This window comes from Pholis gunnellus, assembly GCF_910591455.1.
Source record: "Pholis gunnellus genome assembly, chromosome: 20".
NCBI classification, from domain to species: domain Eukaryota; kingdom Metazoa; phylum Chordata; class Actinopteri; order Perciformes; family Pholidae; genus Pholis; species Pholis gunnellus.
The window spans coordinates 991,926-1,006,563 of record NC_136547.1 but is presented as its reverse complement, the minus strand read 5'-3'; the positions used below and the strand labels follow the sequence as shown (position 1 = coordinate 1,006,563).

The 14,638-nt window shown below is 41.1% G+C and overlaps 1 protein-coding gene across 1 annotated transcript in view; it reads right to left on the bottom strand.

Annotated features, from left to right (window-relative positions):
* arhgef4 (Rho guanine nucleotide exchange factor (GEF) 4) overlaps positions 1 to 14,269 on the bottom strand; it is a gene marked incomplete at both ends in the record, with an annotated part of 76,779 nt that extends 62,510 nt beyond the window's left edge. Inside the window, one exon of the mRNA XM_079181526.1 lies at positions 14,020 to 14,269. Within this exon, the coding sequence (XP_079037652.1) occupies positions 14,020 to 14,269 (250 nt within the window). The remainder of the gene's footprint in view (positions 1 to 14,019) is intronic.
* Between the last annotated feature and the right edge of the window lie 369 nt (positions 14,270 to 14,638).

The window sequence follows — 14,638 nt, the reverse complement described above, 5'->3', positions numbered from 1 at the left end:
TATGAAAATGTATCAGTGGATTCCATGTGACTTGTGCTCACAACAGTCATTAATGAAGGTTTGAACAACAAAACAAGTTTGAAAACCATCAGTGATGCAGAAAAATAGACTCCCAGGCATTTTTATCTCACTGCTGCACTCTGCATAAATCTCTGTGTAGATTCACAACAAAAATGTAGTGTATGCACAAGAACAGTAATATGCATTATTTTCTTCAGACTTTTAAAATCTCAATCACTGTGGAACTGGGCGTCTGTGCAGGAGCCTTATTGGCACTCCCAAAGGCGTATAGAATATGCCCTCTAACATCTGTTTGCATATCATTGCATATCAATATTTTTGCCAGCACTCATTAGAGCTGTCAATGAGAGGCTCGTGGAAGAAGAAATGCAAATTGTAATGATTGTGTAGAATCGCCGAGGCACCAGAACAGCTGTCAGCTATCATTACTTTTAAATTCCTGGGAATTAGCATCACAGAGAACCTGACATGGTCATGACACATCTCTAACCTGATGCACCAGAGGTTTCGTCAAACAGAACTCTCTGAGAAGCCGTCATTGGAAACTGTTTGGAAAAGGGCAGGCCCTTTCAAAAAATATGTGGCAGGAAGAAGTTAGTCAGGAGAAGAGAAAAGAGAAAAGCCTTGAGTGCAGTTCTTTGCTCTTGTTTCAATATAGAAATACTCTGCAGCTCAGATATAACTGATGCTATTGAAAGAACAGTCGCCTCTTCGCGTCATGGCACATACACCTAAACCACCCCTGATAGGACTATGATTGGTCTGAACCACTGTGGTTCTGACACACTGAAGACTGAAGACAAACTGAAAACCAACATCAACGCCGTGTACAAGGGGATGAGTCGACTCTTTTTCTTGAGGAAACTTTGATCCTTCAACGCAAGATGTTGGAGATGTTCTACCAGTCTGTTGTGGCCAGTGCACTGTACTTCTCCGTAGTCTGCTGGGGGAGCAGCATTGGAGCCGGAGACATCAACAGACTTAACAAACTGGTTAAGAAGGCCGGCTCCATCATTGGCTGTAAACTGGACACTCTGGAAAAGGTGGTGGAGAGGAGGACACAAAGAAACTATTATCCATATTGGATAACCCGGACCACCCTCACCAACACCTACTGCAGGGACAGCAGAGCACTTTCTCCAACAGACTGATCCAGCTCCGCTGTCACAAGGACAGATACAGGAAAACATTCCTGCCCACTGCAATAAGACTTTACATCATTTATAAATTATGAAAACGCAATCACGAAACACATAATAGACAAGCTAAGTAAAGGTGATTTGGCAAAATCACCTTTGGCCAAATCATTCACACAACTATAACACCGCTACACTGTTGTTGTTGTTCGTTGTTTGGTTAAATCTTTGCACTGTTGTTTAGTTAGTTCATTTTAATATTATTCTATTTCATTGTATATACTATTGTGCATTTTATATTTCATATTTTCACTCTGTTTTTATTGTATACATTGTGCATTTTCATTTTTATATTTTCATTTTCGTATTTCATATTTTTTACTGTGTTATTTTTATAGCTTTACCTGTATCATAATGCTGCTGTAGCGAAAAAATTTCCCCTTGCGGGATTAATAAAGTGACTATCTATCTATCTATCTAAACCAGGGGTGTCCAAACTTTTTTCAAAGAGGGCCAGATTTGATAATGTGAAGATGCCCAAGGGCCAACAGTCCCTGCTGACATTATTTTAAACAATACAAGTTGCCTATACATACACTATTATTTAATAATTATGTTTTCAATGACACAGCAGGGATAATTTTATTTTAAATATGATCTTTAAAATGTAGCATTCTGGTGTACTCTGAGAAGAAAATTAAGTGATAAGACATTTACTTTAAGCAAAAAACTAATTTATTATTCAGTTATTAATCAGTATTTCAGCTCTGGTTGAACAGCTGGATAGTTTTTTTCAATCTATTATTATTATTAACCTTTTATGTAGACAAAATCCATTGAGAACGAGGTCTCATTTTCAAAAGTTTGTCATTTAAAAACAAAGATAGCAAGAGTAGCGAGAACCATCGCCTGTACAAATAAAGTGATTAGTTTTCATTGAACCCTGTTACTGTATTAACTTCCGCTGTTACTGTAAAGCTGTTAGAATTGTGGCCTATCTTCTATTTGCAAATAATATGCATTCAATCCAGTTCAATTATTTAAATTAGAATGAAGAGTAAAGTAATAGCTGTGATCTATACACCTCTGCATTAGCAAGCTGCTGAAATGAAGATACAGGCACCTTAACCCTCTCTATCATTACTTCAGGGCCCTGTTGGGACCGGAAGTACTCTGGCTGTGGTCATCACAGTGAACAGTGTCTGGGAGTGTGATGAGAGGGCACGTGAGCCCTTGTTACTGTAGTTCATCTCCTTGGAGCAGAGGCAGCATTTAGCATACCCTGCCTTATCAATATTTCTAAAACACTGCGACAGCAGGAAGCTGTACTCACGTCTGTTTAGAGTAGACCTCCACCTTTATCCAGGCCCAGCTCCTTCACATCTCAGCCTTGCATCAAGCTGCGCTACACAAACAGCGTCCTCTCCCTGAAGCTCTTTGACCTCATCATCTCATCAGTATCTGGGCCTCATCATCGTGGTCTTAAAAGTTATTGTCACCACGAAATCATCCTCATTCTACTTTGAGTTAAAAAGAACAACCTGCCAGCAGATCCGCCGGTGTTCCGGTTTAACGTTAACGAGTGACCGCGTGAACTGAACCGGGCATGTATCATCGCGTTACGTTTTTTTTCCTCCTAAATCGCGATAATGACGAATGTTAACAAACAAAGTTCCGCATGCAGTGGACGTTATCCTTAACCGAGCAAGTCTGAACTTTAACGGAGGGAAAGACGGTGTAGACATCTTAACGCTGATTGGCCAAGACTCGACACATCAAAGATGTTTTATTGCGAAGATCACGTCATCACCTTTTTTCCTCGTCTCAATCCAATCTGAGAAACGCTGGCTGGCCAGATGACCCCCACCCCTAAAGAGAAAACATCTACGGATCACGTGGATGATATATTTTCATTCAAAACGGCTAATTTCGCTGAAAAGCAACACGTTTGCAGGTATGCATTTGACTCGTGGGCCCGCGAAAAAGACCGCTGCTGTGTGGCCAAGTTATCTTGGAGTTGCTTCACTTTTCCAGCACGGTCGCTCTCTGATAGCTTGTTGAAGTATTAGCATGTTTTTTCTCGTAGTGTCTCTTTACATTATATCACTTAAACAAGGCAACAGTCTCATGACAAATTAGGCAGACACAGTTGTTTTGGTTTTCGGTGAAAAACTATGAAAGCGGCGGCCCTCGGACTCGACTTTCCTTGTTTTACTTGCCGTAGCCATGACAGTTGAAGGGTCAGAGACAATTAAAAAAAGCCAGACAGTTACAGAGTGGTGCTGCCACCATGAGGTGAAAAGAGGAATTGCATGTTTAATTTGTATGATTTATTCATTCCGCTTTGACTGTGCTGGCGGGCCATAAATAATGCATTTTAAGACAGAAGGCGCGGGCCGTATAAAATCTGACCTCGGGCCGTGATTGGCCCGCGGGCCGGACTTTGGACATGCCTGATCTAAACACAAGAATCCAGCTGTCGTGCAAGGTAAACACTCCACCCTGGTTAAGAAAGCTTTGAAAGAGCTGTATTTCTGAAGGAAACTGTGCCACGTTCTTGTTAAGTTCTACAGAGGAACAATAGAAAGCATCCTGACTAGAAAGATTACAAATTCTTTGTGCAAAGCCCAGGACGGGAGGGTTCTGCAGTGGGTGATTAAAACCACCCAGAACATCCCTGATATTCATTAGCATCAGTGATATTGGTGAGAGCCCAAAGGACACTAAAATACTTCAATCAGGAGATTGAAGTCAGACAAGTTTGATGTAGAAAAGATAATAGTTTATTATAAACAGATGATATGTGATCTCCTCCGCGAATCGCCACCTTAACGTGGTGGAGTTTGAGTGGCTCAGTGATCCTGGGAGCTATGTTGTCCGGGGCAGTAGCCAACAGGTCTCAGGGGAGAGCCCAGACTAAGAGCGGTTCAATATAACCCCAATGAAAAGCAGTCCACCGTCTTCAGCCACCTCGCCCGGACCAGGGAAACCGGGGATCCCTCTCGGAGCCAGACCCAGGAGGGAGAGTGTCTGGTGGCCGGGCGTTCGCCCATGGGGCCCGGTCGGGCTCAGCCCGAAGAAACAACGTGGAGCAGGCACCCTGTGGACCCACCACCCGCAGGGACAAGCATCGGGGTCGGGTGCCATGCAGACAGGGCGGCGGGTCTGGTACGTTTTGCTGTGTTCCCTGATTCTTTGGATGTTGTATTTTTATGGACTTGTGATTCACACGTTTTTGTGTTGAATACCTTTTTTGTTTTAATTAAACCCACTATTATCCAACCTTCCGTTTCCCGTGTCTCCCTGCATTTGGGTCCAGCCCTTTTAGTTTCTGCAAAAACCTTACAGTCCTTTTATGAACCAATCTTCACACAAGCTTTCTCAGCTGTGTTCTTCATTAAGTGTCTTAGTTGTCTTTCTTAATTAATGGCTATCTCATCTGTTTGTTTACTTATGACCGGGCGTCAAGGGAAGATAGTAAATCTGTTGTGTTCACGTCAGTATATACGTAGGCTGATTTGCAACCATGACGTCTTCCGAGATTAGGATAAAATGACCCTTGACAGAACGAATTATCAAAGAAACTGATCCAAATGATGTCCAGACTTTATGCAAATCATTCTGTTCCAATGCACTTGTGTTAGCCTTAGTATATATGTCAGACTCAGACAGACCTTTGAGCAGCAGCCTTGATGCATAACCGGTTTGTGTTTCAACTCTGTTTCCTTCTTGCAAGAATAAATGTCCTGTTTAATGATTTTTACATCGGTGTCAAGTACATTTTTCTAACATAACTAAACCCAAATATAATTTGATATTAACCATGGACAATTACTGAGAATTCAACAGCAAGTTGTCTCTGACCACTGCCTTCAGTTTAAAACATTGGTATTGACTTCAAATTTGTTCTGTAAGTCAGGTTTGAACCAGACTAATTTGGTTAGCCATTGTGTTTCTGACTCAAGACAACACAGATATGTCAAATAGCAACATTTAATGTTGGATTGTCTAATGGTGTGTTCATACATGGACCAGGAACCTCTTGAACACCAATATAAGCTGTAAACTGCAGCTCTTGAGAAGATGCTACTTAACTCATGGAAAGATGTATCAACACCATGTTATAGACAAGACTGTAGGGAAATTACTGCTCCTAGTGACTAATTGTTTTAAAATGCTGTACTTCATATAGAAAAATAAAAAGGACATTGACAAAGAAGAAGCTTTCATGTTTGAGTTAAATCAGGCGTGGCTGTGCAAATGGTGCAGTGGCAGCTATAGACATGTGTCAACTTGTTAATTGCCAGTCTGCCTGCCTGTCAATCAACACTAAAGTGAGCAGCCAGCATGTAGGCCGCTGTACCATCAAACCTCGTGCAAAACCTGCTCACGCTTTTCTGCTCTTCCCAGTGGTGGCAGGCAGAGAGGTAACGAGGTGAGCGCAAGGAAAAGCCAGAGTGATGGATGGGATGATGAGTCACAGAAAGAGGACAAGAGTTTTGGCCTCAGTTCTTCTCAGCCTGGGTTGTCATGTTTTGTCATCAGATGCAATCTATTTGAAGGGGAAAGACTACTCACTATCCTCACAATGGGAGAGCAGAGACGGAGTCCATCCTTTTTCATCCCCTCTACTTTCTCCAACAGAGAAATCATTTCAGCTTTCTGTGTGGTTCACGTGCAGCCAGCCACAGGGAGGCTCTTGATTACACATTGTTATGCTAAATCAAGTTTTTTTTAATGCTACATCACATTATAGAGGTTTGGTTTATGCACCTCACAGTGAGGAGACTCCAAGGACATGAAGAGAAAAAAGAAAATCAATTAAGTGTAAACACAATATTCAAGACTTCATCTGCTGTTCAGTAATTGACGTTTAATCTGGTACAAAGGTGTGGACGCTCACATGCACCAACATGCACTGACGTGCTCTAACATGCACATGTAGCCGGCCAGCTGTATCAACAAAGCAAGTAGAAGCTCCGATAACTACACACACAGAGGGAGAGAGACTTCCTTTTCTGCTCAGGTAGACTTTACACCTCCTTTCCATCATCTTTACATAGATGATAGTTGTTTGAGATATAAATGTTCTGAATATTGAATTTAGAACTTTTAACATGCTGATGTTTGGTATGTTTAATGTTTACCATGGTCACCATCGTACCGTTTACATATTTTAATGCTACAACAAAGCAGCAAAAATACAAAGTTTATTTTTCTTGATTTAATAAGTAACAGTGAATATTTTGGTTCAAAATAAAAGTTTAGATGGATTATATTTAGGATGGAAATGATTATTGTTGGCCTCCATGTGTCCCCCTATCAGCTGTGCTCTACTAGACTACTGGTTCCACTTGTATTAAAGCAAGGCCAATCACATAAACCACTACCAAGCATAGGTGTCATCAGAATGTACTTACATTTGTCCCCACACAAATAGAGGGTCACAGAACAGAACACTAGGTAATATAAATTATCATAAATCATGGGCATCATGAATTACAAAACATAGGACATTATGATCCACTCTCAAAAGATTATGAATGATTCTGAGGAAAAACAAACGATATTTCAGTTCTAATTTACTGTTTGATCAATCATCATTGAAGGAAAAACACTGGAGACTATTGATTTGACGAAAAACCTCTCAGTTGCTTCATGACATCATGTGCCCCCAAACGACATCTCTTTATGGAATCACCATGACGTAATGGGCTGTTTAGAGACAACAATGCCGTTAAGCAGAGTTAATTGCTCCCAGCACTTCAGATGGTGCTTCTGGTTTGACACTCATGTTCACTGGAGGGAAACGTTCAACAACATTGTATTGATCGAGGACAATGTTTTGCAATATGGATTACCATTGGTCTTTAGGGTGATTCTGTGTGATGCCCTTCAAGAGTTGAGTTTCAATAGCATGTTTTCACATTTAAATCCAGTATCAAATCAGATTTTCTTTTTATTCCATATCAAATCTGATTTTGTTAATTTTGAACAATTGCAAGTACCTGAACATTTTTTTTAATGAAATGATCTGTTATCACCTTTTATTGGCTGACAAGACAGAAAAAGTTGTGTCAGCCTGATTGATGTTCATAACCTGTAGTTCCAACCAGAAAATGAGATGAGCAAACAGTATGAACAGTTGTTTAGAGATAATTCTGAAATAATATCTACATCCTTCTGAGTTTGTCTCAATCTACCTGATCCCCAAGAATATAACATCAAAATAATATAATATAATAAAAAAATCAAAGTGGGAGGAACTTAACATTTTTGAAAGAAAAGTGAAAATGAATTGCCTCTTCATCATCGAGTTTATGACAAGCTTTACCTCTGCAGCAAGTTGGCCACTTTTTCATACAGTGTTTTTTTGACTCAGAATTGAATCAGTAATCAGTAAGAAAACATCCTGAAGTGTTATTTGATGGATTACATCGCGTATGGAGCCTCCATGCAGAGCTCTACTGTACATCCTGGAGTGAGTGGTAGCGGCTGTGCAGCCATCGGCCACCATCGGAGCTCAGCTCCACCTATAACAATAGTTTGTAAAACGTCCTATATGCGCCAATCAATCATCTAAACTGACTTATCAGTCAATCTCTAATTCTTGTCATGTAATTTGTGTACAAAAACAACCCAAAATATGTTGAAAGTATAAACCAACTAAATTTGTTGTCTGGTTTACACGTATTTGTGGCTTTCATTGGCATGCTAGCATACAAAGTGCTTTCAGACTGAGAGCGCTTTCCCCTGGTGTCTAATGCAAACTTGATGGCAGCAGGTGGCTGTGCTGGCTATTTTACTTTAATGTCCTCAACTTGACACAATGCCTTGTGACCAGGAAATATCACTTTCTTTGGTCATGCCCTATTAACACAGACTGTTCAGCTAAGGTGATGGATTAGATGACAAGTATAGTTCACAATGAGAGAAAACTTAGGAAGTCATTGCAGTAGTACTGTTCTTTGTTTCCCCTGCCCTCATCTCAACTAAGTAACTTCAGCAGAGGTAAAACACGAAGACGCCTCAGGCTGAATGGCTGTTCCACAGCGACCTATTTCCCAGAGAGCCCTGTGCCTCCCATCTTTTGTGATGGATGCTTCCAGACATCCCGCCCTCCTCCCCCACTCTTTCTTGCCCCACAGATGAGGATATTTGGCAGTTGTGTGTGTGTGTGTGTGTGTGTGGCCAGCAGGCCCTGCTTTGATTTACAGGCCCACACAGAGGCAAGAGTTAAAACGAGAATGGGCCAGTCACAGCCATATTTACACACATGACTTCACACATGAAACATCATGAGGACTAATTGTACTGTCAATGGGGACGTACAGCACTGAGTGCAAGGAAGAGACATGGGTAATGGTGGTTTGGGGTCAAGCCTGACAAAGCCCTGTAGAGGACAGGACGCAGCGTTGCTGGGAAACAGCAGCTCAATGGTGTATGATGGTAAATGGAGGGGAATTCATTCTAAAAAGGGTTGAGGGAATAGACTCAGGGTTCAGGACTAAAATCTACTTCCACTATGTTGGGATCCACCCTGGGATCAGGGACCAATAACCAAACTATAAATGAAGCCTCAAAATTGGTGTTCACTTAAATTGTTAATAGTTAAGGTACTATTCCACATTCAGAGTGAACAGTGGAGGTTAGAATCCGAGCACTGACTACAACAACCAGGTATTGTCACAACACACATGCACAAAGTAATCACAGAAAACTAATCTTTAAAGTATAAAAGAGTATATTTACTTAACATTACCGATCAAGTCAATAATATCATAAACCAACAAACTACTATAAAAATACAAGCATACTACCTGTGTGTTTTTCTGTGTGTGTGTGTCTGTAACAGCACAGACTATATGTGTGTATGAGTACGTATACGTGTGCGTGGGTCAGTTTAAACAATAAGGAAAAGGAAAGAAACACTCAAAGCAAGGCAGATCCTCACTGTCGCAGTAAAATACAGCAACTGTTTCTCTATCACACAGAAAACCAACTGGTGAACTCAGATTCGGCCGCTGCGGCATTGGTCTTTCAACTGATAAAGTTACAGTTACCAACCTTACTCGTGGTGACTATCTAAACACAACACTATTACAGCCGCATGGAACAGCACTCTTACAACAGTATTGAAACAACAGTAATTTTACACAGCACTGAATGAACTCGGCGGTCCGTAAAAATACACAACACGATAACAGTACAGCTAACTTAACCTCTTAAACACTTTTTTTGGCCTAAAAAGCACTTTTATTGATTTGAAATGATGCACACGAAGGCCTAATCATATCACAACACGTCAGCAGTCCTTTTAAAAAAGAATTGGCTTTGATAGAGTGAAGTATACCTGAGAAATCAATGCCGGTGTACAGGTCAGCTGAGGTCAGCCAACGTCAATTCTGATTTTGGAAGGAGCACATATAGCTATTTTATTGTACTTTTATATAATATATAACTATATATTTCACTTCTTTTATCACTAATAGTGTTCAATCTATCTAATACAGCAGTTTGGCATCATTTTGAGAGCCTGGGCCATATAAAAACCTGTAAAACATGGCTCATTTTCGTCAGTTTCAGTTTTACGGGATGCAATTGAACCTCACCAAAGCCTGTGATTGGCCGATTTGCGCAATTCTCACAGATCTGAATCCAGAAGAGTGTGGGCAGTGTAGTCATATGTTCTTTGAGTTGTTTACAGAATTTTAAGCCAATAAAATAATCGAAAACTGTGATCCGCCCCCATGGGTCAAACCCATTGGCCAAAACTGAAATTATTACTCATTCATCATAGAAGCTGGTAGAGACAGTTTTTTTCACAGAACGAGGAGAGAGACTGCTGCGAAATGGCCGCACAAATTAATTATTTTTTTTCGAGATCCGAAACAGTCTATTGTTCGACCAGCAATGCAGAACTATTCTTTGTGTTTTCTTAAAAGCAACAACGTTGGTTCTGCTTCCTTTCATCCAAGCCGAGTCGGATGGCGCATAGAAAAGGTATGCGCTGATGTTTATAGTCTCAGTGACATCAGGGCCATGTCACAGAAGCTCCTTGGGGTTCCTGTGGCCTTCGTCCAACTGGTTTGAACCAAATCTCACACATTGGTGAGATTTTAACGCCTGATGAAGAATGGCGTGGTTAAACCAGTCCAGGCTCTTCAGTTTCAGCCACATGGTGAAGTCCCAACAATTATTTTGTCAAGTGTATGTGGAAACCCCTGTCCAGATATATTTGTTCTGGGTTTGTGTTTTCCTGGTTTGGTACAGGCCCTTCACTTCCAATGACGAGAAAATAAACCAAGATACTTAAGATAGTTCAACTTTGCTTTCAACTTTGTGACAACAGTTTGTGTGTCCCTTTGTTGTTTCAACATACAAAAAACATTACTATTACAAAGTTGATGATAATTGTTTGGTACAGCATGTTAGCTTAGTTCCAGTGCGAAGACAGAAAGCAGAAACAAGCATACACCATAAATCCCCAAAAAGGAAACACATGACTTATGCCCCATGCTCAAACAGGCTACACAAAGAAATGTTTGGCAAGGAAGAACTTGACTGCCAGACCTTATCACCAACATCAGTGTTGGACCTCAATAATATTCTTGTTTCTGAATGGGGACAAATCTTTGCAGCCAGATTCCAACAACTGAGTTCTTCCTACTTAGTAGCTATTAATTTCATTCCTACTCTAAAAATCCTTATAACATGTTCCATCACAGTGAATATTATATATGGTTACAGAGAGAGAAAAATATTCAGATGATGAGCAGAATTGCATTCATAAGGTGTTGCAAATTTGGGACCCTTAAGTAACAGGATAAGTTTGGTTAATTCTTGCTTTTCGGGACCCACTGCACCATAATCTAAAACAGAAACATTGCATGTCAAAATGAATTCATTTCAACAAATAGAATCGATGGATTCACTCACAGAGGTAGGGTGCATTTCCGGAGCACTTTGTCAAAGAGCTTGACTAGAATTAGAACGGTGAATTCAAACCTTCAAACGTGTTTACTGTATCTTTGACAGCAACATATAAGGTGTTTTGCACTTTGCAATTCTATATAAAAGCCTGCTCTGCTGAAAAAGCAGCGATACCAGTGGAGCTTTTCTCTTCCATGAGTTGCAAATTAATTTTGCTGAGCCATTTTCTGGTGTGACTGATCCATACATGAGAAGGAAGTCCTTCTGTCACTTTGCCAGCACTAACTGGAGGGCCATTTCATGTGCCCCTGCTTCCAAAAAAAGAAGAGAAAACATCCTCCAACATGAATCACATTAAACTTCTCTTCTGATCTCATCAATTTAAATCTCCACCCCAAACTGCCTTTCAGTCCCTCCGCAACACAAAACGAGCCTTAGGTAGATACTTGTACATGTTTTCTGACCAACAAGTCTTCGAGTCTTATAATGCTCCAATCAGCATGTCGTTATTTTGCAGTATTGATTCATATGAGGGCTTTCTGTTCCACCACCACTATAAGTAAGGTTTAGTTGAGTTCAGGCACCTATACAGGCCTGAGTCATGTGTTCAAAGTGTTCTTTGAATCATCTAAAAGTGTTTGAAAAGAGGGTGGCCATTAAGTACTGGTATTGACACTTTGGCCTTAGACCACAGACCTGGCAAACCACAGACACCATTGGCATGGTAACTGAGGTTGCTTATTAAAAGATGTGGGAATTTATGATGTTTATTTGGAGATAATTTTAGATACATGTATTGTTGCTAAACTCATGAGTAGTTTAAAGTTCTATACGTTTACAAAGTGCTGGGAGTTAAAGGCTTCTCTCTTTATGTATTAAGTGTCCAGAAATATTTAAAAGGTGACCAAAGTCCTTCCCTACAAAGGCATAGTGCAGTTACCACGTGAGCCAGAAAAAAGGTGGCGGCTGCAGCATTTTGAAGCGTTTTGAACTGCAGGGGAAGTTGTCTAAATACATACTGCCTCTTTTATACGTGTATACCTTTTAGATTGTGCATACCACAGTGCTTTATGATTCATAATACTGGTTCCTGTACTCATCATTGTGCACTTTAAATTTGGTAGACTGGCTGTCACTAAGTCTACAGAGACATCTTCACTTGTATATTTTTGTATACTATGTCATGCTGGAGAAACTCCCCTTGTGTAATCTCCTGACGCAGACCTCCAGCAGTCTCCCCTACATAAAATGTAAAGCCATGTTAAGAGTAGTCCATGTAATTGAGAAATTTAACTGCTTTATTTGAGCTGGAATTAGTCTCTTCCTTGTGTGTCTGATGATTGTATTTCCTGTCTGATGTGTTTTATTTATATCTAAACTGTAACTGTTGTGCTGTCTTTCTGGTCATGTCTCCTTCAAGGGACTTCCTGGAATAAAGGTGAAATAAAAGACATAATAGATACTGCACTCTGCCTTTGCCTAATCTTAATGCAATGCTCAGAGAAACTGCTTAACAACAAAATGTGTTCTCAGCTATCTTCTCCATTCTAACTGGTTTGTTGAAGAAGAAGATTGAGGGAATCAAGTGTTTGAGTTTATATATGTAGGCTTCTTCTATTATCTATATTGACATCAATATAATACATTAATTTGCAACTTAATAAATTCAAGTGATTTACATGTACTGTAGCTTAACCACACCAAATCACATGAAGGCAGGTACTGCTTAGGGCGACGGCTCAGAAGGCAGAGCCGAAGGTAGAATGGGTCATCCCTACAGAAGCTCAGCGGTTTGATTCCTTGCTCCTTGGGCAAGACACCAAGGGTATGAATGTTAGTTAGTCCTGATGGTCATGGTAGCCCCTGCCATCAGTGTATGAATGAGTATGAATAGGTGAATGATGACATGTAGTCTTAAAGTGCTTTAAGTGGTCGGAAGACTAGAAAATCACTATACAAGTACAGTCCGTTTACCATTTACCTTTAGCAGTTTAGTTTAGTTTTTTTCCTGCCTTTTTGCCTCTAGGAGAGAAGAGGGCTCGTTAACAAACATCATTAATCATTAAGTTATGTATCAAGTAAAAAAGTCAAACATTGTGTTTCCATTTTCTCGACTGTCAGAAAGCTTGACATCTTTGTAAATTAGATAAAAATGTAATATCTTTGACATTTGGGCTATTAGTCAAATAAAGCAATCAATATGAAGATGTCATCCTTGGGCTCTGGGAACCTTTGGGAAATGTTGTTGGTTTCAGAATATTTTATGTTATATTTGAGTTGACATTACAGATATTTTGTGTTTGCAAAAGAGATTTTTGTTAAATGTTTATTTTTCTTAAAATAGGATATGGAGCAAAGTAGCCTTTAACATTGGCATCCTGGCGGCCACGGCTTGATGTTGCTGGTTTGACTACGCTTGGGAAACTTTGTTGCTCATGTCATTCCTCCTTTTCTCCTCTCTCTCTTTCATCTACGTGCTGTCATTTTCAAATAACCTGACAGAAATATCCCAAAATATGCATTCCATCTCAGCAATGACTTTGAATAACTTCAAATGATACCCAGTCCAAGTCCTGACTCCTGATTCTTCATGCTACCGGAGGACCTTGAGTGCAACAAACACAGAGAGCACATATGCGAGCATGTGTGTAGCAGACATAGGGATTGAAAGAAGCTGTAAAAGCTGTTGGTATTTTCTGACACACACACACACACACACACACACACACACACACTGTACATCCAATCCAACCCTGAAAAACAAACGTCATGGCAATGTGTCGGTCTGCTGGTGTGGTCACATATAGCATAGAGAGCATGGCCTACCCATGTGCATGAAAAGGAGACTTTTTAATAATATAGGCCTCAGCAATCCAGTGATCTGGAGGGAGATCTGCACAGACCTGCATCGTGTGTGGAAGGCACTTACCTGTGGTCGAATGCAGACTCTCCAAGCTCCAATAGCGAGACAGGACCCCCCTCAGAGTTCCGCCCAAACTACCTCCTCCACCCATACATCCACCCACCCCGAGACCTCCGTCCGCCATGCTGTCCACCCTTTCGGCTGTTGGGCTCCCTCCGTCCGAGTCAGACCCAGGCGACAGCCCTAAGCTGCCGCTGCTGCCACAGCTGCCCCCAGGCAGGGACACGCCCACCTCCAAGCCCTGCTGGGTCCGCATCCCGATTTGAATGCACCACAAAAAGAGGGGAAATAGAGGTGTGGAGTGAGGAAATAAGTGGAGATGAAGAGGAGGCGAGACGGCTGAGCAGGTGGTTATTCCCAAGGCGAGAGCGCAGAGGAGGAGGAGTAAAAAGAGGAGGAGGAGGAAGCCTCCTTGGTGATATCTGCGGCTCTATTCGCTGAGGTAAGCTCCAGCTGTCAACTTGCTGCTTCCATCTTCCATTCACAGTAGAGCAGAGTTGAAGCAGCGCTACTCTCCTCTCTCTCGCTCGCTCTCTCTCTCTCTCTACTGACATCAGTGGGGGTCCTGCAGGGGGGTTCTGCAGCATGGACGGCTCACTAATGGTGCAGTAGCCTATCCATCCAG